We start from the raw sequence: 26,554 nt of genomic DNA on the forward strand, positions 1-26,554 counted from the left end.
CAGGAATTTCATAGATTTTGAGTTGTTTTTGGAGAGAGGGGAGGAAAAGGTGGAAAGGGGAGGTAAATGAGAACATGAAACACTTGGAGAGGCCCATCAGTTCTGCTGAGGGTTGGGGGAGAACTTGAGAAGTTCAAGGAGCAGGAGGATTCTGGGAGAGCTATGACATGGGTTATGTTGGCATTTCCGGATGGACCTGGGAAGGTAACCAACAATTATAATATTGTTCCCTGGGACACAGGCAGCTTGAACTCCACCTAAGCAACTTGTAAAGGAACTTTTGAGATACAATGCATTGCAACTGAGTTCCTAAATGGTGGGCTTCCTAGAGTAAATCTTGGGAAGAAAGACCCAGGAAGCATTTGAGAAAAAATACAGGTTGAGAAACATAGAGCATATAATGAGCTGGAAGAACATTTGTCCCTGGGGTCCGGGGCAGGCAGCAGCCTGCTGAAAACCCTGACCAGCAGAGACTCCTCTCCAGAGAGCTGGCAGAAAGAGGTCCTGCATTTAAAGAGAGGAAGTTTGGGGCCACTTGAGTTATGCTGACGTTTGTTTCATCCTGGGTTCTTGGGACAGCTTTCTCCCCCCTCCCCCCTCAGAGAACTCTGGGCCTCTGTCTGAGTCTACTGAGAGTCTTGCGGTAAGAAGTGACAGGTAAGAAAGAACTCAGCAGGAGAAACCAAGCCTTGGTTTGAGGAAGCCCCAGTGAGAAGACCTGGATCAGATGCAATCTGGGGCTTAGGACTAAGAGACAATTCAACGGGGTGAGTGAAAGGGAAAGTGGCTCAGGAGCATCCAGGAAGGGGACCGTGGCAGGACACACAGACCGAGCAAAGGTGCGGTGTGGGAACCCGCCGCCAAGGGAGAGTCAGGATGAGAGTGCTGGGGCGGGGTGGCGAGAAGGCCCCAGGGAAGCTGTCCCTGCAGCGACGGGAGCTCCGAGGAGGGAGGCGGGGAGGGTCTGAGCCTGCGGGCGGCGTGTGGCCGGCGCGGCTGCGGCAGCTGGAACAGGTGAGCGGCGGGTCCCCGCCCTTCCCCTGGGCGGCGAGCGTGCCTCCTACCGGCTCTCCTGCGCGCTTCGCCGTTCCGCCGCTGCCCTGGGTTTGGGGTTTTGCAACTGGCAGCTGGCTTTTTTTTTCTCCCCTCCCCTGTTTCTGTCTCTCCTTCTTTTAGATTGCTCCACCCCGCCCAGGAGCAGGCGAGGGGGGGACCAGCTGGGCTGCGGCTGCCAACTCGCGCCCAGCGCGTCCGCGAACTCCGGGAGCGGAGTCCCGCGTCCTGCCTTTTCCCCTCGGAGCGCGCTCGCCTCGCGCCCCCCCGCCCCGGGCCCCGCGGCTTCCCCACGCAACCCTTTCCCACTTTTCCCCCCTTTTGCAATCACATGGCATTTTAAGAATGCCGGAAAGATGGCGGTAGCGGCGGCGGCGGCGGTGGCGGCGGCGGCCGGGCTGGCCAGCGGGGGAGGCAGCCGGGCACAGCGCAGCGGGCTGCTGGAAGTTTTGGTGCGGGATCGCTGGCACAAAGTTCTGGTGAACTTGAGCGAGGACGCCCTGGTGCTGAGCTGCGAGGAGGGCGCTGCGGCGTACAACGGCATCGGGACCGCCACCAATGGCTCGTTCTGCAGGGGCACCGGGCACCCGGGCGCGGGCAGCTCGCAGCCCCCGGACTCGCCGGCCGGGGTCCGCACCGCGTTCACCGACCTGCCAGAGCAGGTGCCCGAGTCCATCTCGAACCAGAAGCGTGGCGTGAAGGTGCTGAAGCAGGAGCTGGGAGGGCTGGGCATCAGCATCAAGGGGGGCAAGGAGAACAAGATGCCCATCCTCATCAGCAAGATCTTCAAGGGGCTGGCGGCGGACCAGACCCAAGCCCTGTACGTGGGCGACGCCATCCTGTCGGTGAACGGAGCCGACCTGCGGGACGCCACCCACGACGAGGCGGTGCAGGCGCTGAAGCGCGCTGGCAAGGAAGTGATGCTGGAAGGTAAGGGGTTAACGCCGCGCGCGCGGGCCGCGCCAGGCGTGCACACCCACTCACCCTCCCACGGCGCTGCTCGCACTCTCACCCACGTGCTGGGGTGTCGGAGGTGGCATGGAGTTTTGACAACTTTTACCCACCTGGGGGTAACTTGTCCCCACCCTAGAGTCGTTACAGGCTTTGACCCAGGAGAGGTGTGTGACAAGGCGAAGCCAGCAGGGTGTCTTGAACTCCTACTACGTGCCAAGCACCGGGTAGCATGCTAAGTGCACACTGTCTCATTTTTATCTGCAGAGAATCCAAGTGTAGTGCAGGGGCTGGGAAGTGGAAGAGGAAATGAAGTGTAGACATAGAGAGTTATCATATCCACTTTACGATGCGAACTCACCGAGTAATCTCAACTCGGATAGTTTTTTGCTTTGTCAGAATTTCCTCCTTAGAAGCCTGGTCAGCCCTCCTAAAAGGGTTGAATGGTAACGGGGCCAGAGAGAGGTGGCAGTGTTTGAATGCTCAAACTCCCACCACCCTTCTCCACTTCCCTCCTTTCGAATTGGAAACTGGGGTTATGGCTGGAGAGTTGTGCCAAGGGCTGGGAAGTGAGCTGCGGCTTTCTGCAGAAGTTCACTTCTGCTGCCAGGTGCTGGGCCCGGTCAGTCGGGATTCCAGGTTGCTCTGGGTGGAAAGCTGGCGAAGTGGTTTTTCTGCCTGTATTTTCTCGGGATTTTTCCGGAGGGGTGTGAAAACAACTTTGTATTTGTAAGCAGTTTCCCCTGCCAGTGAGGCATCTTAGAAACTACTCTCTTGAGAATAGTGTCCTAATTATTGAATGTGAATAAAACAGGTAGTGCTGTTTGTACCTATTTGTGGTTATGTGGCGGCATGTGGAGAGAAGGGCAGTAAAGTAGTAAGCCAATAATGGGTTCTTTCCCACCACCGCTGCATTTTTCCACTTGATATCTGCCTCTCTGCCACGTAACTGGGTTTGTACATACCTCTGTCGTTACTAATATTGTGTAATTATTTTATAGATTTACTCAGCTTCCCCGTAACTGTAGATTGAGCTGTCTGGGGTCTTTTATTTCATTATGGGTCATCTCCCTTGGGCTTAGGTGCTCAGTGACAGACTTGTTGAGTGAAGGAATAAGTGAACCCATACCTATTGAAATAGAATGTTCTGAAATCTTGTAAACTGGTGGTTAATTTAAGTCCTAAATTAAGGACTTAAGTCAATTTTCTGTTCAGCTGAGGTGCTGGTATGTGAAACTGAGAAAGTTCAAAGTTGGGAAACCAACTTTGTTATGTGTGACAGCAGATATAACCCCTTGCCTATTTCCCGACCTGGAATAGGGAGGGTTTTTCCCATTCCTCTTATTTGCCTAGAGGAGTTGTGATGTCTTCATATTTAATTGCTACCCTGGATCTAGAAAGTGGAAGGCTATTTGCTTTGGCTTGATGATTAACATAAGTAAACAGAAAAAAGTTTTCTTGACTCCAGTGTGTATTGGTTTATGTGACAAGGGGCAGGTGAGATCTGGGGGAAGTGTAGTTTGGACTATAAACTGCTGGACACTGGTTCAGCTTGCAATATTTACTGTAAAATATCAGGAAGGCAAAGGCAGGTTATTTTTATTTCAGGCACTGGCCTTCATTATGTCCCTTCTATTCGTCTGCTTGATTTCATTTTAATGAATAATGCCTTAACAAAGAGGTAAAAAAAAAGAAATCTCTCACCCAAAAAGAAGAAAAGGTGACTCCCTGCAGTTGAAAATAAACAAACAAAAAACAATCAACCCGTTATGTGACTTTATTGATGTGGCACTTGAAAAGTGAGTTTTGTAAAAACCTCTAACATGACATTTTACAATAACACATTGTCATATGTTGCAGGCAGCACGTCCGGGGAAGACCTCTGGGCCTTCTAGACAAGAACCAGCTGAGCTAAGGGCAGTGGTCTTATTTCCAGCCTGAGCTAGCAGAAACGGACTGCTATTAAGAGAAGCAAGTAGAGGCCCCACTCAAAAGAGTGTCTTTTATTCCGAGGCAAAGTGTAGGTCCTATTAGATGTGGTAGGAGTGATCATAGGCCGTCAAATCAAACAGCAGACATCCTCTCACTTGTAGTGTGGCCTAGTACAGAATTTCCCTGCTGAAGGGGCTTCTCAGAATCACTGGAAGGGCTTTTTAAGACACGTATCTACTTGTTTGTATTCCAAACACCATCCTGATTCCAGAATTTCTCTATAGGAAAGGCTTTGCAGATGTAACTTCATTGGACGAGAGGACTAAGGGAGATGTTTTAAAGATATAGTTAAAGATAAGGAAAATACACTTTTCCCCCCACTTAGATTGTAGGGGGGAGCTGATGGAGATTAGTGGAGTCCCTTAATCACTGCTAATAGGCACCCCATTACATGACATGCGCCCCCTAGTGGAGAGTCGCTACCTTTACTTGTGGAACACCCTATGAAATGAAAACGCTGAACAGCAAATTTCAATGCCTGCCTTCTAGTCTTAGGTTTAGCCACGGAATTATCTTAACCTCCCTGAGCCCCAACGTCTCCTTCTGAACATTGGGAATAAAGAAACTGGCTGGACACTCTTACATGACAGGGCTGCTGTATGGAAGAATAAAAAAAGGGAAAAAAAACATACATCAAATGCCTGCTGTGGTTAGTTGTTTTTACGATTTAAATGACAGAAAGATGAAATTGCCCCTTCTGAGGGATAACCCTCCCCTTTTTCTTTACTAGAGTTTATATTTCTTATTTTTATCCTGCTTTATTTTGTACTGTAAACCTGTAATGTTAGGAGACCATTCTTCTGGGGAAAGAGAGTCATTACAATAGCTAACATTTCTTGAGCACACGTTTCTTCATGTTACACTTCTAGTAACTCCACGAGGCTCATGTGATTGTTCTTTTAACTGATGAAGATACTAAAATGTACAGACAGTCATTTTTTGCTCAAAGCAACGTAGCTAAGAGGCTTTCAGTTCTCTCTGACTTAAAAACTCATACTTGTAACCTCTATGTGAAACAGATACTCTGAGCTTCTAGGTGGAACTGTGTACTTGAGTTGGTGGAAGCTTCATCAGTTATTGAGCTCAATAAGATGTTCTTTCTCACTCCTCAAAGATGCTGAAGTGCTTGGGACAACCCTGAGCTAGAAACAGAAATGATGTGGGCTACTCAAAAGGGAGGGGCAGGAGGAAGAATAGAGTCTTAAAACCCTAACGCACCAAGTGTCTGGCTCTCAAGAGGGAGCTGCTGCGGTCCGGCAGGGCCTACATACTTGAATGCACGGCCAGCAAGAGACTAAGTTGTAATTCAGACTTAAAATAGTGAATACACTGTGTCAGGTAAGTCAGCGTATAAATATTCAACAAAGCGAATATCAAAAATTTTCACACCATGAACTCATTTTTCATTTTAGGGAGTGGGAGCAGAGACCTTGCATGCAGTCATGTGGATAATGAACCCCATAACTCCAGGGGTCACCATTCACATAGACCATTAGGTGAATGGCACCTTCTGGAGCTGGCCTGGGTGGGAGGATGAGGGGTGAGGGGTGGGGCGGCACACCTACTTAAACAGCTTTAGTAGCTCTGGGTGGGGGCAGGGAAGTTTTTTGCCCTTAGATTAATAGCAAAATAGTACTTTGAAAAATGTCAACCTTTTTGTAACTGAAACTACAATAAAACTAGTTTTTCCATGACGTTGTCTAGATCGAGGAGTGCAGAATGTTTGGGAAGACTCATGTTGGGATGTGGACGTGGGGGGCAGACCGAATCATCCCTGGATCCCAAAGATCTCCTTTGGAACTGAACCAGAAAAAGTGGAAAGTGAAAGGAGGAGAAAGTCAGAGACAACTGTTGACATTAACCCTCTCCACCAAATCTTTTCCCTCTACTGCTCCCCAGTAATGCTGGGCTCTTGAGATTATCTGACATGTCACTTTCACAATCACTTTCTCCAGTGGTGGAAGTGGGGATGGCAGGGCAGGGACATGGGGTGCAAAAGAGGGACTGACTTATGCTGGCATAAAATATCAGGATTGAATGAAAATTTGAACTTTAAAGAATCTTACTTTATTTAGGATCAACAGATTCTTAAAGAATACCGAAGAACTCCAGAATTAGAGTCTTGAAACTGGAGTTATTTATTGTCTTTTAACTACAGTTACTCTTTTTATAAGATGCTTTATCTCTTTGGGCCTTGATTTTCTTCATTACAAAGCTAGGGAAGTGGGTTAAGCCATCTCTAAACCTTATTTCACCTCAAATCCCATCAGCTCAGACCCAGCACACTTTCAATAACTATTTTTCCAATGCCCCTTTTATTATCATCAAATGAATTTCATAAATCATATAACCTAACTCTAATTTAAAATTTAAAAACAATATAATGCCCTATTATATTATTAATATTATTAACATAATACATATTATTAATATGTAATACTATTAATAATATATTATTAATATAATGGCGAAATAAAGTAAATTATTCCTTAGAAGCTTCAGTAGCTAATTCATGGCACAACTACACAAGAGGTCATAACAAGAGAAGCAGATGTTAGTGTTTGTGTGTAAAATCACCATCAATGTACAGATACAGATAAAGATGGGTAAGAGTGTGTGCTGTCCTTTGGGACCTGGTAAAATCTTGCATTCCAACATCTGAAGGACTTCCTCAGATGTTGCAAGATGTCTAGAATCCCTGGCTCCTATCACTAAATACTAATAGTATACCATGAGTACTCCCCTTGACCTTTAAAATGTCTCCATAAATTTCTGCACTGCTGTTGGAGAGGGGTGTATTGACCCTCCATCCTCTTGAGAACCAGTGTTCTGTAAGAATGCTAATTCTATGTTACACTTTAATAATATCTCACCTTTTGCAAATTCTTTTTACATATGTAATAATAGGTAATGTTTACTTAACACTTACATTGTGCCAAATGCTGTTCTAAACACTTCATATGGACAAAAATCATTCATTCTCATAATAACCCAACACTATGTCTATTTTACAGGTGAGAAAACTGAGGCACCAACTGGTTAAGTCACTTGCCAAAGGAACACAGTGAAGAAGTGCTGAGGTTGAGATTCAAGCACAGGCCCTATAGCTTTTGATCCTCATAAACAGCCTTATAAAATAAGCACATTAGGGACACTGAACCTCAGTTTGTTGATTAGGAAAGTGACGTTCCAAGAAGTAGAATGCCTTGTCCTAATTAGGTTTTCTACTTTCTTGTCTGGATTAGTTTGCTATGACTATTAATTATAACAAATTACAGTACTCTCCCCTTATCTCTGATTTCATTTCCCATGGTTTCATTTACCTACAGTCAACCGTGGTCTGAAAATATTAAATGGAAAATTCCAGAAATAACAATTCATAAATTTTAAATTGCATGCTTTCTGAGTAGTATGAATGACAACTACTAACTTCAGGATTTACAAGTCACAAAGCACTTTCACGATTATGATCTCATTTGATGCTCTTGTAACTGCAAAGGTTATTATTGTCACCTTCATTATCATCATCATCATTTTCATCATCATCATCATCCCTATTTTATAGAGGGTAAAGAAACTCACAGCTCACAGAAATTGTGACTTATTTATGTTCAGTGTATGAGACAGGACTTTTAGTTGTATTTGACAATAACCTACTCAGAAAGCGGAACAGAGGAGAGAAGTACAAGGATATACTGAGTGTCATACTGAGTATGACTAAATCCAGGTCTTTACTCTCCAAGCTTTGCTTTCCTCCCCTCTTGATGGAAGATGGCCCATGATAATATTAGTTCCCTCAGTACAGACGACAAGAAAAAAAAGTCTTAACAATCACAGTAGTTCCCTTATCTGCAGTTGCTCTTTCTGCGGTTTCAGTCAGCCACAGTCAACCATGGTCGGAAAATATTAAATGGAAAATTCAGGAAAGACACAACCTGTCAGTTGTAAATTACATAGCATTCTGAGTAGTAGGATGAAATCTCGCGATGCCTGCTCCATCCTACCGAGGACATGAATCCTTTTTGTCCAGTGTCTCCACACTGTAGATGCTCCTTGCCCTGGGAATCACTCAGTAGTGAGCCATCTAGGTCATTAGACCAACTGTTGTGGTATCACACTGCTTGTGTTCAAGTCACTCTTATGTTACTTAGTAACGGCGCCAAAGCACAAGAGTAGCAATGCTGCCAATTTGGACGTGCCAAAGGGGAGCCTTAAACGGCTTCCTTTAAGAGAAACGCTGAAAGTTCTCGACTGAATAAGGAAACAAAAAAATAATTGAATGCTGAGGTGGCTAATATCTAGGGTAAAAACAAATCTTCTATCTGTGAAATTGTAAAGAAGGAAAAAGAAATTCATGCTAGTTTTGCTGTTGCCTCAAACGGCAAAAGTTACAGCCAAGTGTGTGATAAGTGCTTAGTTAAGACCAAAACGCAATTAAATTTGTGGGTGGAGGACCTGATTTTGTCATGGCTTGATGATTCTCCTTCGGACATATTGTCAGAAGGTCCATAGTAGCCTAACGCTACATCAGAGTGCCACTAGGGCAGTGCACTTGTCACATGCTGTGGCCTAGTGTGGCTGAGTGGGCAGAATGTGACCTTCAAACGTTTCTGAGGGATAAGAGTGAGGTTGGCAAGGCTCTGGTAAAATGACCTGGCTCCCTGCACCCACCCAGCAGCCCTGGTATTCAACCACTTGACTCTGAATTATACTTAGGAGAGCCTTTCTGAGAAAGGCTTAGATTTGTCAAGTGGCTTTCCTTGCATTAAGATTTTTGTCACTGGGCGGGTCCACCCTCTATGGATGGTTGGACTGACGTTATGATCCCCATTTTGTCCAGAAGGAAATGGAAATACCAGATATTAACTGACTTGTCTGAAGTTACCTTGAATGAGGGAACTGGACATCAGATTATCTAACAAGCTCTTCCTTCTGTATGTGTATGTGACACAAACTCAAGACATCATGCTCTAAGAGGTGTCACGCATGGCCTCTGATGTCAGGGAGCTTACCGTAATTAACGAGGTAGGGCATTTCTGGCTGATTGTGCAGTACTTGAGATTAGTAATGCAAATAGTATGATTGTTACCCCAGCGTATATAGCGTAGTACCTGGCACATGTTAGACTGTTAAAATGTGATAGAAAGTGGAAAAAAAAAGGAAGAACACATGAAAGGAAGGAAGGAAGGAAAGGAGGGAAGGAGGGAGGGAGAGAGGGAGGGAGGGAGGGAGGGAGGAAGGAAGGAAGGAAAGAAGGAAGGAAGGGGGAAGGGTGGGAAAGCATTTGGGGATCTAGTGACCTTTTTTATGACTTTCACCCTCAAGCACTCATGCTGTTAGACTATGGTGATAAATATTTGGCATCGATAATGAAAACTATACTTTGCTCTGTCGAGCTAAGAAATACAGAAGTGATTTTATAGACGTAGGAAGCACCAGTCTTGAAACACAGTGGACAAAAGAGAAGCCAGGCATGATTCTAAAAGTTATCGGAAAATGTAATTATCCGTTTAATGTTACATGTAAACCTTTCCTTCGCCCCCCTGTGACTCTGGGGACTACAAGTCTGAATCTGTAAGAACCCTTTCTACCTGAGAGATGAAATCTCTCTGCTTAGATATTTTAATTGTTTCTCTTTTATGTTTATGTATCAGCCTGAGCAGTCAGACCATATTCTTTAAGTGAAGCTGATGTGAATGGTCTTTCAGGTCCTTATTTCTGCTGGGGTGGGTACTGAGGAGTCATGTTCAGCCGTGCATTTTAGCAGTCACCCCATGGAGTATGTATTAAAAATAACTCACTGCGTGGGGCTCCACATCTGTGAAAAGCATCTAGCTACCAATGGTCTGTTTGGTGAAGGGAAATTATTCTCTGGCAGTTAGTGGCCTACTAAGAATTCTATTTCAAATGATGCATTTCCAAGCAGTTAATGTTAAAGAAAAGCCAGAATTTACCCTGCATTTAGACCAAGTATTTTATATACCAAACCTCATTACCCACTTCACTGGCTTTGATCTATAATAAGGCTTGCCTTCAGCTCTGGCCTGCAGAGTGAGACTTAAGAGAAAATATGTAATACACGCCACAAAGTAAATGTCCTGACAGACTCATGGAAATGAGCCCCACTCCCAAAGTGGGAGAGACAAGACAGAAATGGTCATGATTAAGAGTGATGATAATGGAAATTACAATGATGACCTATACTTTAGTTTCATAGACTGTGTGTAGTCAGATACCTGACTACTGCGTTATCCAACTGAACCTGAAGTAGAATAATATTGAATGTCAACTATCATTAAATAAACACACACACACACACACACACACACACAGACACACACACACACGGTGCCAAAAAATGTACAGACATTTTAAGGAAGGAAAAAACTATTAAAATTGAAATATTCAATATATACCGATAACAAAAGATGAATACAAGTCATGTTTGACTTCTGCAGTTACAAGAGTGGCTCAAAGTGGTTGAGCCATCAGCCATCAGCATCCAGACACTTCTGATTACAGCGAACTACTGCTTGAGCAATGTTGACCAAAGTGTCCACTTGTATACATTTTTTTGATTGTGTATATATATATGAACACACACACACATATACATATATACATATATGTATATATACACACATACATACACATATACACACATATATATTGTGTATATATACACACACATACATATATGTATATATATGTATATATGTGTGTGTACATATATGTGTGTATATATATGTGTGTATATATATATGGTCACGAGATGTAAAGTACAGCATAGGGATACAGTCAATGGTATTGTAACAGCTGTATACAATATCAGAGGGGTAGTAGATGGGGGAGTTATCTCTTTGTAAGGGGTGAAATGTCTAACTAGTACGTTGTTTTGTACACCTGAAACTAATAAAAAATATTAATAAAAAAGAGTGATTATAATGGAAATTAAAATGGTGACCCATACTTTAGCTCAGTATTTTTTGAAACTATTTCTCCTCGTGGTTTGAAGCATCGTTTTTTAGCATGTGGATAAACGTGCAAAATCTATCTAAACTTTGGTTGCTGAGCTTTACTGCAATTGACAAACCTGTTTATTTTGCCCTACTGTGCAAACTGCCATTGTTTCTGCCCATTGCAATTTTTTTTTTCTTTCTCAGAGCTGTATCGTGCAATGGTGTAGAGGGTGGACCTTGGATTTACTCTGTCTGGGCTTCAGTTCTTGTTCGGCCTCTTTCTATCTGTGCCATCTTGTGCAAGTTTCTTAACGACAAGCCTCAATTTCTTAATCAGCAGGTTCATTGTGAGGAATAAAGTGATTATGTATGTAAAGCGGTTAGCTCATTGCCTGGAACATAGTAAGCACTGAATAATTATTAACCACATACTATGTCACATCTGATGCTTTAGCTAAGTATTATTTTCAGAGGGGGAGATTCAATCATAGAAGTTAAATGAAGGGTTCAACCAGATGTTATAGGAAGTCTTTTGCTGGTGGAGGGGCAGTTCGGGATTTGCCAGGTTAGGGAACCAAATGATGTAACTGATGGCCTAGGAGAGTTCGTTTGTCGTGTCGAAGCGAATGATGACCTTACAAGGGTGTATTTCATTGATGATTTGTTAGTTGCATCCAGAAGTTTTCCATCAACCAAACCACAGTGTAGGCTGTTGTAGTTTTGGGTGGGCAAATGTGAACTATGTCTTAAAATGCTCATATGCGGGAACATGCAAAAAATTGTTTTGTAAAGGGAAAGCTGAAAGTCAGGATTTAATCTACAGAACGAAATTCAAAATTCTTTGAAACATTTTCTAGTAATTGTAGGAATGTGGAGATCTTACTAGCCAAAAGAAGCCCGACTGTTTCTTTTATTAAAAATGTAAAATATTTACGTAACTGTTATTAAGCCAGAATTATATTTTAGTTTTTTCTTCTATTATTTAGTATTATATTTCATGGAATCCAGAGACCTTCCGGTGGAAGATATAGCATTGTTTATGTACCCTTAAGAAAGACAAAAGCTTCTATGATGGGGAGTCTAGTAGGATACCTGCTTAAAGTTGGGACAACAAAGGGCTATCCCTTCTATGTAGGGATAAATGAAAAACAAACCCGTTACAAAGAAAAGGACAACAAAGGAACTCATATTTAAAATCTGATACAGGTAGAAGGAAGAAAAAATATATCTCCCCTAAGATTTTGAATTGTAAATCAGTTCTGATAAATATTTAAGACGGAATTTCCAATGTCAATGTAAGTTTAAAAAAATACTTAGGCAGATAATTTAATCTGAAGTGGTCTCAGGTTGGGAGGGCCCGGATAGGAGCAGTGTCAAGACTCTCTGCAAGAACTCGGCTTTTATCCAGGCCTCCAGCGATTTTACGACACATTCCCCAAATTGGAGAAGATAAAATATGAAAAAAAATGGGCAGTTTGAATTGATGAGATATGGTGTGTAATAGTTATACAAGTAGTTATTAAAACAATTTTTCTTCTAATGTTTGTAAGATCAGACCTGTTGGTACACTGAAGCAAAAATCTATAGAGAATGAGATGAAATTCCTGTTCTCCTAAAGTATAGCAGTCCAGAGGGAGTATAATAAATTACAGTTATATAAATTACAAATCAATTTTATTATAATAATAATAGTAATAGTCAATTATAAAGGAGTAAATGCTGTAACAGAACTTACAGACTAAGAAAATCAAACAACTGAAAAAAAGATAGTAAAGAATAAAAAAGTTAAGAAAAGCAAAACAACAATAAAAAAAGAACTTACGGACTATCTGAAGGCACTAAGGATATGTGAAGTGGAAAGAGATGCTCCACAGAAGATATAACATATAGTAAGGTTATATAAGCAAAGTGAAATTTAAAATATTGGTGGTTATTTGGCTATTCCGGGCCCTGCATTTCAAATGCTTTCATCTGAAACATCCTTTCATCAGCAATGAAAACCAAGGTTAATGATTTTTCTTTTTTGCTTGCAATGTTCATATATTGTCCTCTGTTTTCTGCTTCATTTTCAAAATGTGTCTAAATCAAAATAATATACGCTTATAGCTTCCCTTTGCCTACCCTTTCCCTTACCATCTCTCCTGTTTCCCAGAATATTAGAATACATGTTCTAGTATTAAAATACATATATTGTAATGGTGGTATAGGCATATTTATAATCTTAAATATTATACAACATCTAACAATTATTTATACATTTATATATTAGAATACATTCTAATATCCTAAATAAGATGCCTACACTGCTATCTTGATATGTCAGTTTTAGCCATTATTGACTAATTCAGCCTATGTTTACAAAATTATGATTATGTCAATATTTTTCTAGTTTCCAGCCAAGTAATATGCTATGATCAGGCTTCTTGCAGTTACAAACAACTTTTCTTACTTTGCATTTTCTTAGTTTTTTTGTCCCTATCTCAGTTTTGTTTCAATATACAGTACTAGGTTTATCAAATTTCTAGCAATATATATATTTTTTCGAATACTGGTACATGACAAATAATCTATCCACACTGTTCATTTTTTTCCTGGAGCCCTGCTCCCCTGGACTGGTTCTATCTTGGCCTGGTGTGTGGCCCTCTTCCTCAGACTGTCCTTGGTTTTCTCAGAACTATGTCTGTTTTTCTGGATCCACTGTCACCTTCACTTGTGGTTTACTCCCTAGATTTGCTAGAGTACATTCTTCAGCAGCTTACTCAGGAAGATATTTGGGAGGTAAACGTGTGAAAATATCTGTTCTCTTACTGTATTGATACTTTGGGTACAATAGTCTAAGGTAGCTGTCGTTTTCCCTCAGCAGTTTTCAGAGTTACTGGTGAGAGTTCTGATGCCATTTTCATTCTCTTTCTTTTATGCGTGACCTGTTTCTTCTTTTTGGAAACTTTTAATAACTTCTTTTTAATCGCTCATATTCTTAGTTGTATTAGGTTGTTGCAAAAGTAATTGCAGTTTTTACAATTATTTTTAACCTTTTAAACTGCAATTGCTTTTGCACCAACCTAATATACAGTGATTTGCCTCTATGTGGAGCTTTTGTTAAACAAGTTTCTAAGCATTTGATGGGCACTAATTAATGAAAAACCATCTCAAACTGTGTGCCAAGGGGCTGTAGCGTGCCCTAATAAACTCACAAAGGTGCCACGGAATATTTTTAAAATTCAAGGAAAATATAGCAACATCTGTTTGACACAGGCAAACCATTAACTCAAGTTTAACATTAGATTGCTACGTTCCTTCAGTGATGTCAATGTTTTTGCCAAGCCAAGTTTTTTTTGCAGTTGCTGTATTTAAAAAAAAAAAAAAAAAGTACCACATGAACACTAGCTTGGAAAAGGAAATGAGGGTGGCGGTATCCGCTGTGATTTCAAGGTTTGAGAAGTTGTATGGCATCCAACAGATAAGTTTTTAGGACATGAAGACATACTACATTGTTTGGCGTTAACTACTTAATAAACTGAATTGGGAGGTATTTTGGGGTGGGGGGGGACCTAGGAGTACGATGAAAAAAATAACTGAGACATTAAGAGTGCCATTTACTGAGTAGGTTTGGACCTGTGGCCTGAAGACTCTTCCACTTAAGTTCTGGGACATTTTCTTGTGTTTTTCTTTGACAATTCCTCTCCATTTTCTTTGTTCTCTGTGTATAGAAGTCCTTTTAGTTGGACGTCGGACGCTCTGCATCGACACTGGAATAACCTGATTTTTGTTGTTATCTTATTTTTTCCTCCAATTGTCCTTTTTATTTTTGTGTTTTCCATGAGAATTACTAGGTTTTTGCCTACATTTCTCATATTGATATTTTTTCCATTTTATTTGCCTTATTGCTAAGTTCTAAGAACATTCTCTTGTTCTCACTGTTCATTTTTTATAGCATCCTTTTATCTTGTGAATGCAATATCTTTGCTGGTCTCTCTAAATATATTAATAATAGTTTCTTAAAATTTATTTTTGTCTCAGTATTGACTCACATGGCTCCAAGTTCCTTACTCTCTACTTCATTTTTCAGTGTATTGTGCATATCTGGTAGTTTCATCTATTTTGAGACTTGTTCCAGTTTTGTGTTCCCCGAGAGCCAGAACCTGAGATGAGGATCTCAAGGTAAGAAGTTTACTTGCGATACAATCCCAGGAAATGCTGGTAGTGGAGTGGGAACATGAGATGGTAAAGGAAAAGAACCAATAGGTCCCACTGTGAGTCTCTTAGTCACTGTGGAGCTTAGCATATCCCAATTGAGTACTGAGGAAGCGCGTAAGACTTATTCCCTGCTTCTCCATCCATCATTCCATTAAGGGCTACTGCTAGGGGTGTCATCTTTCTGGTACTTATGGCTGGCATCTCTATGAGGGTCATGAGTACTCCCCTGCCAAAAAGATGCCCTCAGGCATACATTGGTAAAGTCTTCACTATAAGCAGCTGTCTGCATGTAGAGCCGATTGCAGAGGAGACAATAATACTAACTTAGCTTCATTAGAACCACATTTCCCAATTTTAAAGTGTTGCCTAATTTAAAATCTTGGTGGAAGACGTACTGCACTCCGGCTGACACATTTCCATCCCAAATCTTTTGTGAAGTCTGTTTCAGACACAATCAAGATTGAGTATATTATCTTTGGGAAAGCTTGCAGGGCAAAATTTTGGCACCTTGTACCTGATTTTTAATTTCCTTGAATGTGTGGCTAGCAGAGAGTCACACAGATCCAGTTATTTGATGACACATGTCCTGTGGGTAGGTTATGCACAAATTAGATGAACCGAAGGGGAATATTGTATTTCTCAACCTCAGTACTCTTGACATTTTGGACGAGGTAATTCTTTGTTGGGGTGCTTGTGTGTGTGGGGGGGCTGCCTTTTGTAATGTAGAATGTTTAGCAGTATCCCTTGTCTCTACCCAGGAGATGAAGTAGCATGTTCTCCCCTGGTTGTCATAACCGGAAATGTCTGCAGACATTGGCAAATGTCCCCTGGAGGGCAACATCGTCCCCCAATGAGAGACCTTGGTGTACACAGCCTGTAGCACCGGTTCACAAACTTGGCCTTGCATTCAGTATATTTGGGAAGTTTTAGAAACGCTCATGACTCCCCCAGAAATCCTGGTTTTATGTAGTCAGGGATTTGTTCTGGGTATCAGTTGGTTTATCAGCTCCCCCAGTGATTCTAATGTACAATCAAGGCTGAGAACCACCGGCCAAAAATATCTTGTCATTAACTGTGAAGTAGCGAAACAGACTTAAGTCTAGGACCATCAGGAGTGGGGGCGGGGCATGGCGAACTGGGGTGTCAGATCTCATGGAAGGTGAGCTCTTGTTGCCATATGGAAGAGAGTTTGTCTCTGTTTTGCCTAGAGTCTCTGGATCTTGTAGAGTGATTTTCCTGTATTTGTGCTTTGAAGCACACAAAGGACATTGACAGCACACCTATCTTTTGATAACACGATTCCTGTTAAGGCAACAAAGACACTATTGAGTCACAGAGTGACAGTCAAAAGCTTGGACGAGGACCGAGCAAAGTGGACAAACTAGCTTTGCGACCTTGGGCAATCGCTTTACCTGTCTAGAAGTCAGTTTTCTCATTGATAACATGAGGCTAACAATAGCACTTTCTTTGTGGAGTTGATGTGACAATTAAAAGAATTAATGCAGAACTTAATACCGTGTCTAGCACAAATACTTGAAAGTGCGTTGGTTATTATTGGGATGTATTTGTCTTCCTGCTCTAGACTATAATCCTAAGTGAAGCAATCTGGTCTTACCCCTCTTAAAATCTTCAGTGAACTGAATAGAATTGACCCATTGCAAATATCCGTTGGTTATTAGCCTGCACACAGCAGAATTTGGCCAAAGTAAGAAACAAGCAGCTTCAGTTGGTGAGATTTACTGACTATAAAATAGTGTACATGGCATTGGGTCAACAACTACTCAAGAATGTCTCTAAGCCATAGACCTTTATTATGTCAACCCCTGGTTAAAAGAGGGCCTAAATGAACAAGGTCAGATGTGCTATCCTGATCCTTACTTTAATACTTGAAACACAGAATTTTGAAATGGATTAACTGGAATTCAAATATTTTAACCACTTCAAAATTTTTATATGGGTACATTTTATTCTAAATTATAGCTCATGTCCCAGATTCATTTTTTCTCATTTTGCTGGAAAATGTACTGTCCCCAAATTCACCTTTGCCTCAATAATTATGAAATGACAGGAGACCATGTTCCCAGTATGGTATGCTTATCAATTTGTATTTATCGGGGGAGGGAATGATTATAACTTCATAACCATCCCAAGTACTGAATAAGTTGTGTATCCTTTGAAAATGCCCACAAGACCTAGAAGAATTATCTGAAAGAAGAAACTTTGTAAAGACTGCATCTCAGACACTGACTTGTAAAAGGCCATTCCCAGTTACTTAATATTTTTAGGTGTATTCATGTTTATACATTTGCATGCATGTAACGTAAGATGTGCACGCAAAATATACTTTGGGAAAACCAAAAGTTTACCTGACATAGTTGTAGCGACAGAACAGACATGGAAAATGCACCTGACCCTGTACAACAGCTTTGCTAAATGAGTGTTACAGATAGTACGTGCCACGCATATAATGAGGGAGGGATCCTGAAAGCTGGGGACATGTTTCTGTAGAGCTAGGGCCTAAACTGGACACAGAGTGATTCATTCTTGCCTGCCCCTCACTGCCTGCTTTCACGCTGTGGAAAAGCAGCATGGTTGCCATGCGGAACAGCTTTAACCTGAGTCTCCTCACCAGCTTTTTGCCAACCGTGGGAACCAGTTAGACTCTTGGGGGGCAGGTCCCAGGTCCCTGGAGCCTCCCACTTCACACATTTTTCCTGTCAGTTTTCATATCCACAGCTGTTTTATTGCTTTTTGGCTTTCCTCTCGTCTTTCTAACACAATTACAGATTACCCCTTGTTGTCAATTGAATATGTCCTCTCCCAATTCATAGGTTGAAGTCCTAACCCCCAGTACCTCAGGATATGACATTTGGAAATAGCATCGTCACAGATGTAATTACTTCTGATGAGGTCAAACTGGAATAGGGTAAACCCCTATTCCAGCATGACTTGTATCCTCACAAAAAGGGGAAATCTGGACACAGACACACACACACACACAAAATACAGTGTGAACATAGAGCAGAGATCCAGGTGATGCTTCTACAGCTGAGAAACTACAAAGATTGCCAGCAACCCCCCAGAAAAGGACAGAGAGGCACAGAGCTGTTTCTCCCACACAGCCTCTGGAAGGAACCAACCCTGCTGACACCTTGATTTCAGACTTTTGTCCTCCCGAACTGTGAGACAATAAGTTTCTGTTATTTAAGCCACCCATTGTGTGGTGATGCTTTGTGGGGGCAGCCCTAGGAAACCTATCCACCTCCTATAGGACATTTTAGAAGAGTCTCCATTGAAATTTGGCAAAGCGTTTAAAGAGTGAGTGCATCGTAATTGAATTCTGGCATATTTTTTTCTCTTTGACAAATATCTAATGACACCATTTGTCTTTAGTAAGTGTTCAAACAGATTCCTCATCACCTCTGGGTGTGTGAGTCAGCACCCAGAGGTCTGGGCAATAGCAAAGGTTGTTACAAGTTTGTCTGCGTTAGTGATATAGGTAGGGACTAGCTCTCGTCACAGTACATATAACACTGCGAAATTTTGTTCTCACGCATGTTAGTCTTGCCATGAAGACTGTTAGAATTTCTCTACTTTGTAGATAAGTCAGAACCTGACAGCCATGCTACTGAAATCACGAATGCAGCTCCCCAAACCTTCACATATAGGCTTGCTCCATAAAATAGAGGTATTGGATACAAATACTTTTTCTAAATATGTCACAAATATTGCATAGGGCATACTTATGTTAGAAAATATTTGTCGTTTATCTGAAAGTCAAATTTCACTGGGCGTCTTGCGTTTTTATTTGCTTAAACTGACAGCCCTATTTACATGGCTTTGGAGGTGGTAGCCTGCAGCCAGCCAGTGACAAAACCTTGAGTCACTAGAGATAGACTGATCAGAGGGTGGATCACGGGAAAATGGTTTTGGAAAAATAAAAGTAAATGGAACCAGCTGCTCAGAGGCTTTGGCTGTGGCCCTTCTCGGGCCCTTCTCAGAAGAGAAGAGCAGCAGGTGGGGGAGTGTGATTCCTTCTCTGAAGCCTCTGCTCCTCATCCCCAATTTTAGAGGGACCAGAGTTTGGATCAGCAATTAAGAAATGGGGTCAGGGGCAAGGAGTAAGATGACTGTAAATCTAGAATCAGCACTGACTGAAATACTAATAAAAACTAATATTACCAATGTGACCTGAAGTAGTTATCATCTGAAATTGAAGAATTGGCATCTAGTTGTAAAATTAACACAATTGTTAATAATATCTCCCCCTGTATATCTTTACCCTGCTTTCCTTCTAGCACATCACAGGACATATTTATTATATTTTCTACTATATATGTAATATATATATATACATATATATATACATATATATATATATATATATATGATTTTTTTTGGTTTCCTCTCTGTTTCCCTCTGTCTGAGTCTATATTCCCAATGCCTAGAGGATTACCTGGAACTTAATGGGCACTCAATAAATACTAGCTAAATGAATGAATGAATGAATGAATGAATGAATAGCTTTCTTTAAGTAACCTACGTCTTTACAGAAGACCCTCTAGTTAGTCAGTCTGAAAGAAAGGCCTTACACTCTGAGCTTTCTGTGCGAAGGTCTGAGAAAGTTCTGCCGTTGTAAATTAACTTGGGCTGAGAGCAGTGGCGGAAGAAGTTTAGAGTGGGAAACACCTCTTTTTGCCAAAATTTCTAGCATTCTGTTCTAAGTTATCAAGTGGTGTCAGGCTTCAGGACATTGTATGATCTAAAGAATTTCTCGAAGACTAGTTTCTTGCTAACTGGTAGTGAAGTTAGCCTTCTAAATACTGAATTCACCAGCTGTTTGCTCATTCCTCCAGGGTGATTAATGAAGGGGGAACAAAGACACATGGGACGAAAGCTTCATTTCCTGGATCTTACCCTATTATCGTCATCACTAAACCAGTTGCAAGATTTTTTCCTTTCCACAGCATAAAATAAAATATATCATGCTTGACCTATATTAAAAATAAGTTGAAGCATGCATTTATCATTGAGGAAGACACTGTGAGCTAGTCACATTCACAGAAGTTCTTTCATGTGCTTCAAATAATAAATATATGAAGATTAAAAAAAAGAATACATTTTTTGTTCTTTGGCAGCCGCATTAAAATTCAGATTAAATCTTTGATTGTTAATGTGTTCTAGAATCTTGTAACTAGGATTTTTTTTAATCACCTTAGAAAAATCTGTACTTGACTAGTTAAAACAATGTGGGGTTTCAAGTTAAATAGGCTGATTCGCAGTTGCACAATTCCATGGACCCGAACCACCCAAATCTTCATAATTCCAATTATCAGAAGCCCAGGACACTGGAAGGAAAGTTTTTGAACTGGACTTGGTCCCTTGAGCAGAACACTTGATAGATTACATGCTGATAGATTACATTTGGGAACAGCATTTCTTCATGGGTAGCCTGTGTCCTCTCTCTTAGGTCTCAACTTGCCTTATCTTTTTAGCAGCATGATTGGAAGTGGTTTGTGCAATTGCTGTGGAAAAATTTACCAGGAGGTTATCATATTTAATGTTTCAGAAAACTTCCTTTTGAAGGTGATAACAGTATTTCTTAATCACTGTGCCGTTGGGCAAGCACAGGTGTGTTGCATACCGTTAAATCACTCTATCCTTAGGACATAAGGTTGTTCTTTGAAAGTATTTGGCTCTCATTCCACTTCTTTTGCCTCCCACCCCCTCTTTATGCCAAAGGAGGCACATTTTCCAGACTTACTATCCACACCCAGCAAGGTATTCATTTAACAAATCTTGAGGGACTTTTTTGTTTAACTCATTTCACCCCAGTTGCGTCTCCAGGCTCACGATCCATGTTTCCTATTCAGTTCTGGTCCACACATATTGTATGTTTCTTATGTACCAGGCACTACAGCAGTTTCCAGAGATGGAAGTATATTAACAAAGCACCCGTCTTCAAGATGCTTATAAGCCACTGGGGGAAAGACCTACCGAGTGGCCATGTTCTCTTTTCCTGCATTTTGAGTTTGCCTTGCATTGAGTCAAAAAGAATCATAGAGTATCAGATAGTTCAATCCTAGTAATTAAAAGAGTGGGTTGGAATTGTAGCTTAGTCAATTCTGGTTACATTCAAAGTATGAGTCTTGAAAGGCACATGATGGAGAAGCAGAGGACTTCTTGATGTGAATCAGTTAAGAAACATATTATAAAACCTGCTACCTTTTAATTTTAACTACAGTATGAAACCTTAGATCACTGGTCTGCCATCAGAACTTGCTACAATTTTAGTTCCAATTTTACAATATGGAACCTGCCACGGTACTTGGCTAGTAGCAGGCAATTAGTAAATATTTGGAGGCTGAATGAATGAATGAGTGAATGGATATGAATGTATGTATTTCCTCTTTCATGCTATTTTTAATACTATTTTTCACAGCATTCTATGCCAAGAATATTTCAATTCCAAATTCCTGAGAGAGAGAGAATCTGCTGCTATGACTTTGGGCCAGGTGTCTCCTTTGTCCAGTTAGCTGTGTCCGAGAAATCAGATCAAATGGCCTTATGCCCACTCAGCAGGGATTCTGAGCACACTCTCTGGGAAGGGTGTTATAAGTATGACCTGCCATACCTCTGAATAGTTTAAGGAGCAGAGTTCATTGAAAGATTGTGGGGGATCAAGTATCTGGAAGGGGCAGTAGGGAAAAGGGAGTTTGCTGATTTTCCTTCTTCACCCTTGAAATTGGACAGAGATTGAAGGAGTGGCCAGAATTGGAAAGAGTTACAAAGAAAATGGTATTTTCAGGGGAAAGCCAGGCCTCCGTCAGGACAAGTAGGAGGAAGAAGGAGTGCTTGAAAAAAGATTAAAGATAAAGCAAAAGAATGTTTTTCATAAGTAAACATAATTCATTTTACTTTATGCTTTAATTATGGGTACTGCCATAATTATTTTTCATTATCTCATTGTAATTAGATAGGCATGTATTGAACACCCAAGACCAAGTCTACATATGCAACATTACTTTTATTTTAAACGATGCATTCCAGTGCCAAATAGTATTACTAAAAATTTAAGGAAAGCAACCTATTTTTGGGTTGGGATTTACCCAGGCTTGTTGAATGACTCAATGAAAAGTGAGTGAATGAGTGAGTTAGTGAAAACAGATAAACTATAGAGAAGTCAGTGTATTTAGAAAACGTATCAGCTTCATGTAATTTACTTGCATGAAAAATATTTGCTACTCCCTATTAGTCTGTTGCCAGACCTTGTTTTCAAAATTAACCCAGAATAGTTGTCCCATGTTAGATAACTACATTTGCAAAAGTTTTTAGGCTAATATACAATTGCAAATGATAGCAGAACTTTTGATTAAATAGACCCAATTAAAGGGAAAATTTCCCCTTTTAAACTTCCTGTACAGTGTCCTTGTTCTAAAGACCCATACAAGAAGAGTTGACTAGAAATCAAAGGGAAAACTGTTATCTTCGTTTTTCTTTCTGGGAGAAAAGCAAAAAGTAAATATCATGGTTGAATGGAAAAGTAAATTGGATTTTAAATTTTTATGTGTGTTTCTCAGTTTGAGGTGTTCAGACTTCATTCAACTGTACAGTTATAATTGACAAGACCCCTTAAAATGTGACATGACCACTTGAGGGTTGAATCTTTTGATGTAGCTATTGGGTGAATACTTTTACATTATTGGATAATGACTTTGTTGTATCACACTTGCTCTGCTTATAATGTATACATACTTATTTATAATTTAACTTAGTTTTACTTCCTTTGATCCTAAAGCATCCTAGAGTATATATTCATTTAGAGGAGATAATGTTATGTATGTTTAGCACTCTCCATTTTATTTAGTAGAGGATTTAAATATAGTTAAATGTAAACTGTTAACCAACCAATCTTGTTTTCCAACTGATTTTAACTCTGAAGGGGATATAGTCCCAGAAAAAGAAAATCTTCATTAAACTCTGTAAATGTTTGGGGGATGGCTTTAAAGATTTGATCATCTCCTGGTGTTATAGGTTGAATTGTGTCCCCCACTTCCAAGTTCATACGTTGAAGTCCTAAGGTCACTTCCAAAGGTGGAAATTGAGTTCTTGACGATGTAATTAGTTGAGATCCTACTGGAGTAGGGTGAGCCTATAATCCAGTAACAGTGGTATTCTTATAAAAAGGGGAAATTTACTAAACATGCAGCGCTGCGTTGAAGGAAGACTGTCTAAGAGATTTAGGGAGAAGGCAGTTACCTGCCAGGGAGCGGGTCTCAGAACAGATCTTCCCCTCATGGCCCTCACAGGGAAGCAACCCTGCTGGCATCTTGAATTTGGACTTCTGGTCTCCAGAACGGAGAGACAAATGTTTTCATTGCTTAAGCCACCCTGTTTGTGATTCTTTGTTATGGCAGCTCTAGCTAACTAATACACCTGGCTCGTCTGTATTCACATCAGTAGTGGTGGCTGTACAGGGTGCCGTGGTTCCTCCCTCCTCTGAGGCTGACATTCATTTTGGAAATTTCAATTCCATACCCCAGCACCGGGTACTTTCCGTCTTCTCTGTAACATCAGATATTTTTAATGTCTAATGAGGTTGAGTTATGGTGTAATTTTCCAGGAAGTTCTATTGTATGGTCTGAAAATTCCTGAATAAAAATGAATCCGTTCCCTGTTTTGTGAAATTCATAAAAAGAAGGAGCTTGGGCGTCTGTGGCTAAAGAACAGATCTAGTAGAGAAGCTAATTCTTGCTTTGGCTCTATGCTCCATGGCCTGGGGCAGGTCACGTAACGTATCTGAATCTCAGTCTTTTTATTTGCAAAATAGAAGATAGTTTGTATATTTTTGTGACTTTGTGAATGTAAATTCAAAAATCTATATTACGTAAGACAAAGGAAGCATACATGTCATAATAACATTTAATTGCTTTCTTCCACTTTCATCTTATCCAAATAAAAATGCCGTGGGTTAAAATAAATTGCAAAGTACAGAATGCCTTATAATGAAAAGTACAGTCTCCTGCTTCAGCCATCCCCACCCTCGTCAATCCCCAGTTCCTTTCTCAGAGGAAACCACGTTTAACATATTTAGCTCTTTTAATAGTTACCGCCCTAATTTTAACATTATGCTTATGCTACATTTCCTCGATGATCTACTCTAGACATTATCTCTTCACTCCTAACCACTTACTAGATTTAAAATGAAGAATCACTGATTCAGCAGACATTCCCGATAGCCTGTAGGTCAACTGGCTTCTTAAGGCGTCTCACTCTCTATGAATCTAATTTGAGAAAAGAGCTTTGGCTTCAGTCAGAGGGAGACAGGGATTAGATGATTTCCACAGGGCATAGCACAAGACAATGGGAAAAAGCTTGGTTTAATTACTCAACCTCAAATTGGGCCAGAGTTGTTCTGTCTTTACTCTTTTCTATTTTTCTGCCTGCGTATATTTATTTTAAATGAAATAAAACAAAAACTGAACTTAAAATATTCCAAGTTCCTTTTATAGAAAGGAAAAATATCTAGTCTGTTAGCTCATAACTTAAAAAGAGAGAGAGAGAGATACTTAAAGGTAAGATGCTTTATTCTTTCATCTCAAATACTAACCAAACTGCTGTGAGGATGTCAACTGATGTTCATTTGTGACACTAGCTTGATTTTGCAGCTTTCTCCTTCTAGAAAATTGCACTTGGTTACCCAAAGAGTAAGATCCAGAGGTGAAGAAACCATTACTGTTTCTTGGAAACAGAATTTCTGCAATTCAGATTTTTCTGGAAATGCTATTAAGCAAATGACTTTGACTTCTGATTTAGAAAACCAGTGTATCATCCATGATGGCAATAAAATATATTTGACAAAGGTTTTCATGTTGACCACATGGGGTTCCTTTGAGCCCATTCAAAGAGTCTGACACATGTCTGCTGTTCATTTTTAACTCCTGATCAATTTGGAGGATCACCAAAGTGGAGAGAGAAAACTCTGATGTGAATGGAGTTTCAGATTTAACCATAATGTATATCATAGCCACAGATAAATACTAAGGCAAGCTTAAAAGGAGATATTAAAGAATGTGTCTGCTAATGGGACAAATTTAGTGGTGGGGTGAAAAGACATATAGAAAGGGTCGTTTCAGCACTTTTTGCTACTCACCAGCCCTCTTTCTGGAAACTCTCTCTTGCCTTGTTGACTTTATAATAGCACCCTTTTCTAGGTCTCCTGTTCTGTCAGACAATTAAGTTCGTGAACTCATCCTCGAAAAAGTGCTCCATACCTTATTGCTGAATATCACTATGGTCACCTTCGAAGTACTCCCCTTGGGAAGCTATGCACTGATGCCAGCACCTAGTCCACCCTTTAAAGCAATTTTGGAACTCTTTTTCTGGAATGGCCATCAGAGCTGTCATATTACCCTTGATGTCCTGAATGTCATCAAAATGTCTCCCTGTCAATATTTCCTTTTTCTTCAGGTAGAAAAAGAAGTCACTGGGCACCAGATCAGGTGAGCAGGGAGGGTGTTCCGATACAGTTATTTGTTTACTCGCTAAAAACTCCCTCACAGACAGTGCCGGGTGAGCTGGTACATTGTCGTGATGCAAGAGCCATGAATTGTTGGCAAAAAGTTCAGGTCGTCTAACTTTTTCACGCAGCCTTTTCAGAACTTCCAAATAGTAAGCTTGGTTAACTGTTTGTCCACTTGGTACAAATTCATAATGAATAATCCCTCCGATATCAGAAATGCTTAGCAACATCGTTGCAACAAGTTCACAAACTTCATTGTCAGACCTCGTATCTTTTGTTACTACATCATCATTCCCCATATGTCTTTAATAGGCTTTGGTAAGGTCCCAACTATAATCTACTTCTTTTCTGCTTGCACACTTTCCAACTATCACTTATTTGCACACAACTCTCACATCTCTTTCTCTAGCTATTGCTTCTATCATGAACTTCAGGCATGTCCCCCAAAATCACCATTGTTCACTCTTCTGCTCAAATTTACTTCTTCCAAGTGCTCCTCAATTGGTAAAAGACTCACAGTCTGTCCACTTACCCAAGCCAGAAAACGGAGGCTCAGGTTCTGTACCTGCCCGCCTCTCAGAGTTCTGTTCATTCTGCCCCTACAGTGTGTAAATCCTTATGCTTCCCTCTGTGCCCATGGCTCTTGTCTTAGTCAGGTCTTATCATCCTGTTTCGAGACTGTAGTAATGTCTTTATAGTTGAGCTGTCAGCCTCCAGCTTCTCTAATACTCCATTTTTGAAATTTTATTTGGGGCCAGAACTATTTTACTTAACGGGAATTGTGATCATGTCATTTCTGCTCAGAAATCATTCGCTAGATCCTTAGTGATTATCAGGATACTACGGAAACTTCATAGCCTGAGATCTGCTACCTTTACAT

The 26,554-nt window shown here is 40.7% G+C and overlaps 1 protein-coding gene across 1 annotated transcript in view; it reads left to right on the forward strand.

The window, feature by feature from the left end:
• The first annotated feature begins 643 nt into the window (after positions 1 to 643).
• The window catches only part of SNTB1 (syntrophin beta 1), a 212,786-nt gene continuing 186,875 nt past the window's right edge, over positions 644 to 26,554 (forward strand). The window contains exon 1 of the mRNA XM_081070731.1: positions 644 to 1,983. Coding sequence (XP_080926857.1) covers positions 1,410 to 1,983 — 574 coding nt within the window. The 5' untranslated portion in view covers positions 644 to 1,409. The remainder of the gene's footprint in view (positions 1,984 to 26,554) is intronic.

This window comes from Rhinolophus hipposideros (genome assembly GCF_964194185.1).
Source record: "Rhinolophus hipposideros genome assembly, chromosome: 13".
Lineage (NCBI taxonomy): Eukaryota > Metazoa > Chordata > Mammalia > Chiroptera > Rhinolophidae > Rhinolophus > Rhinolophus hipposideros.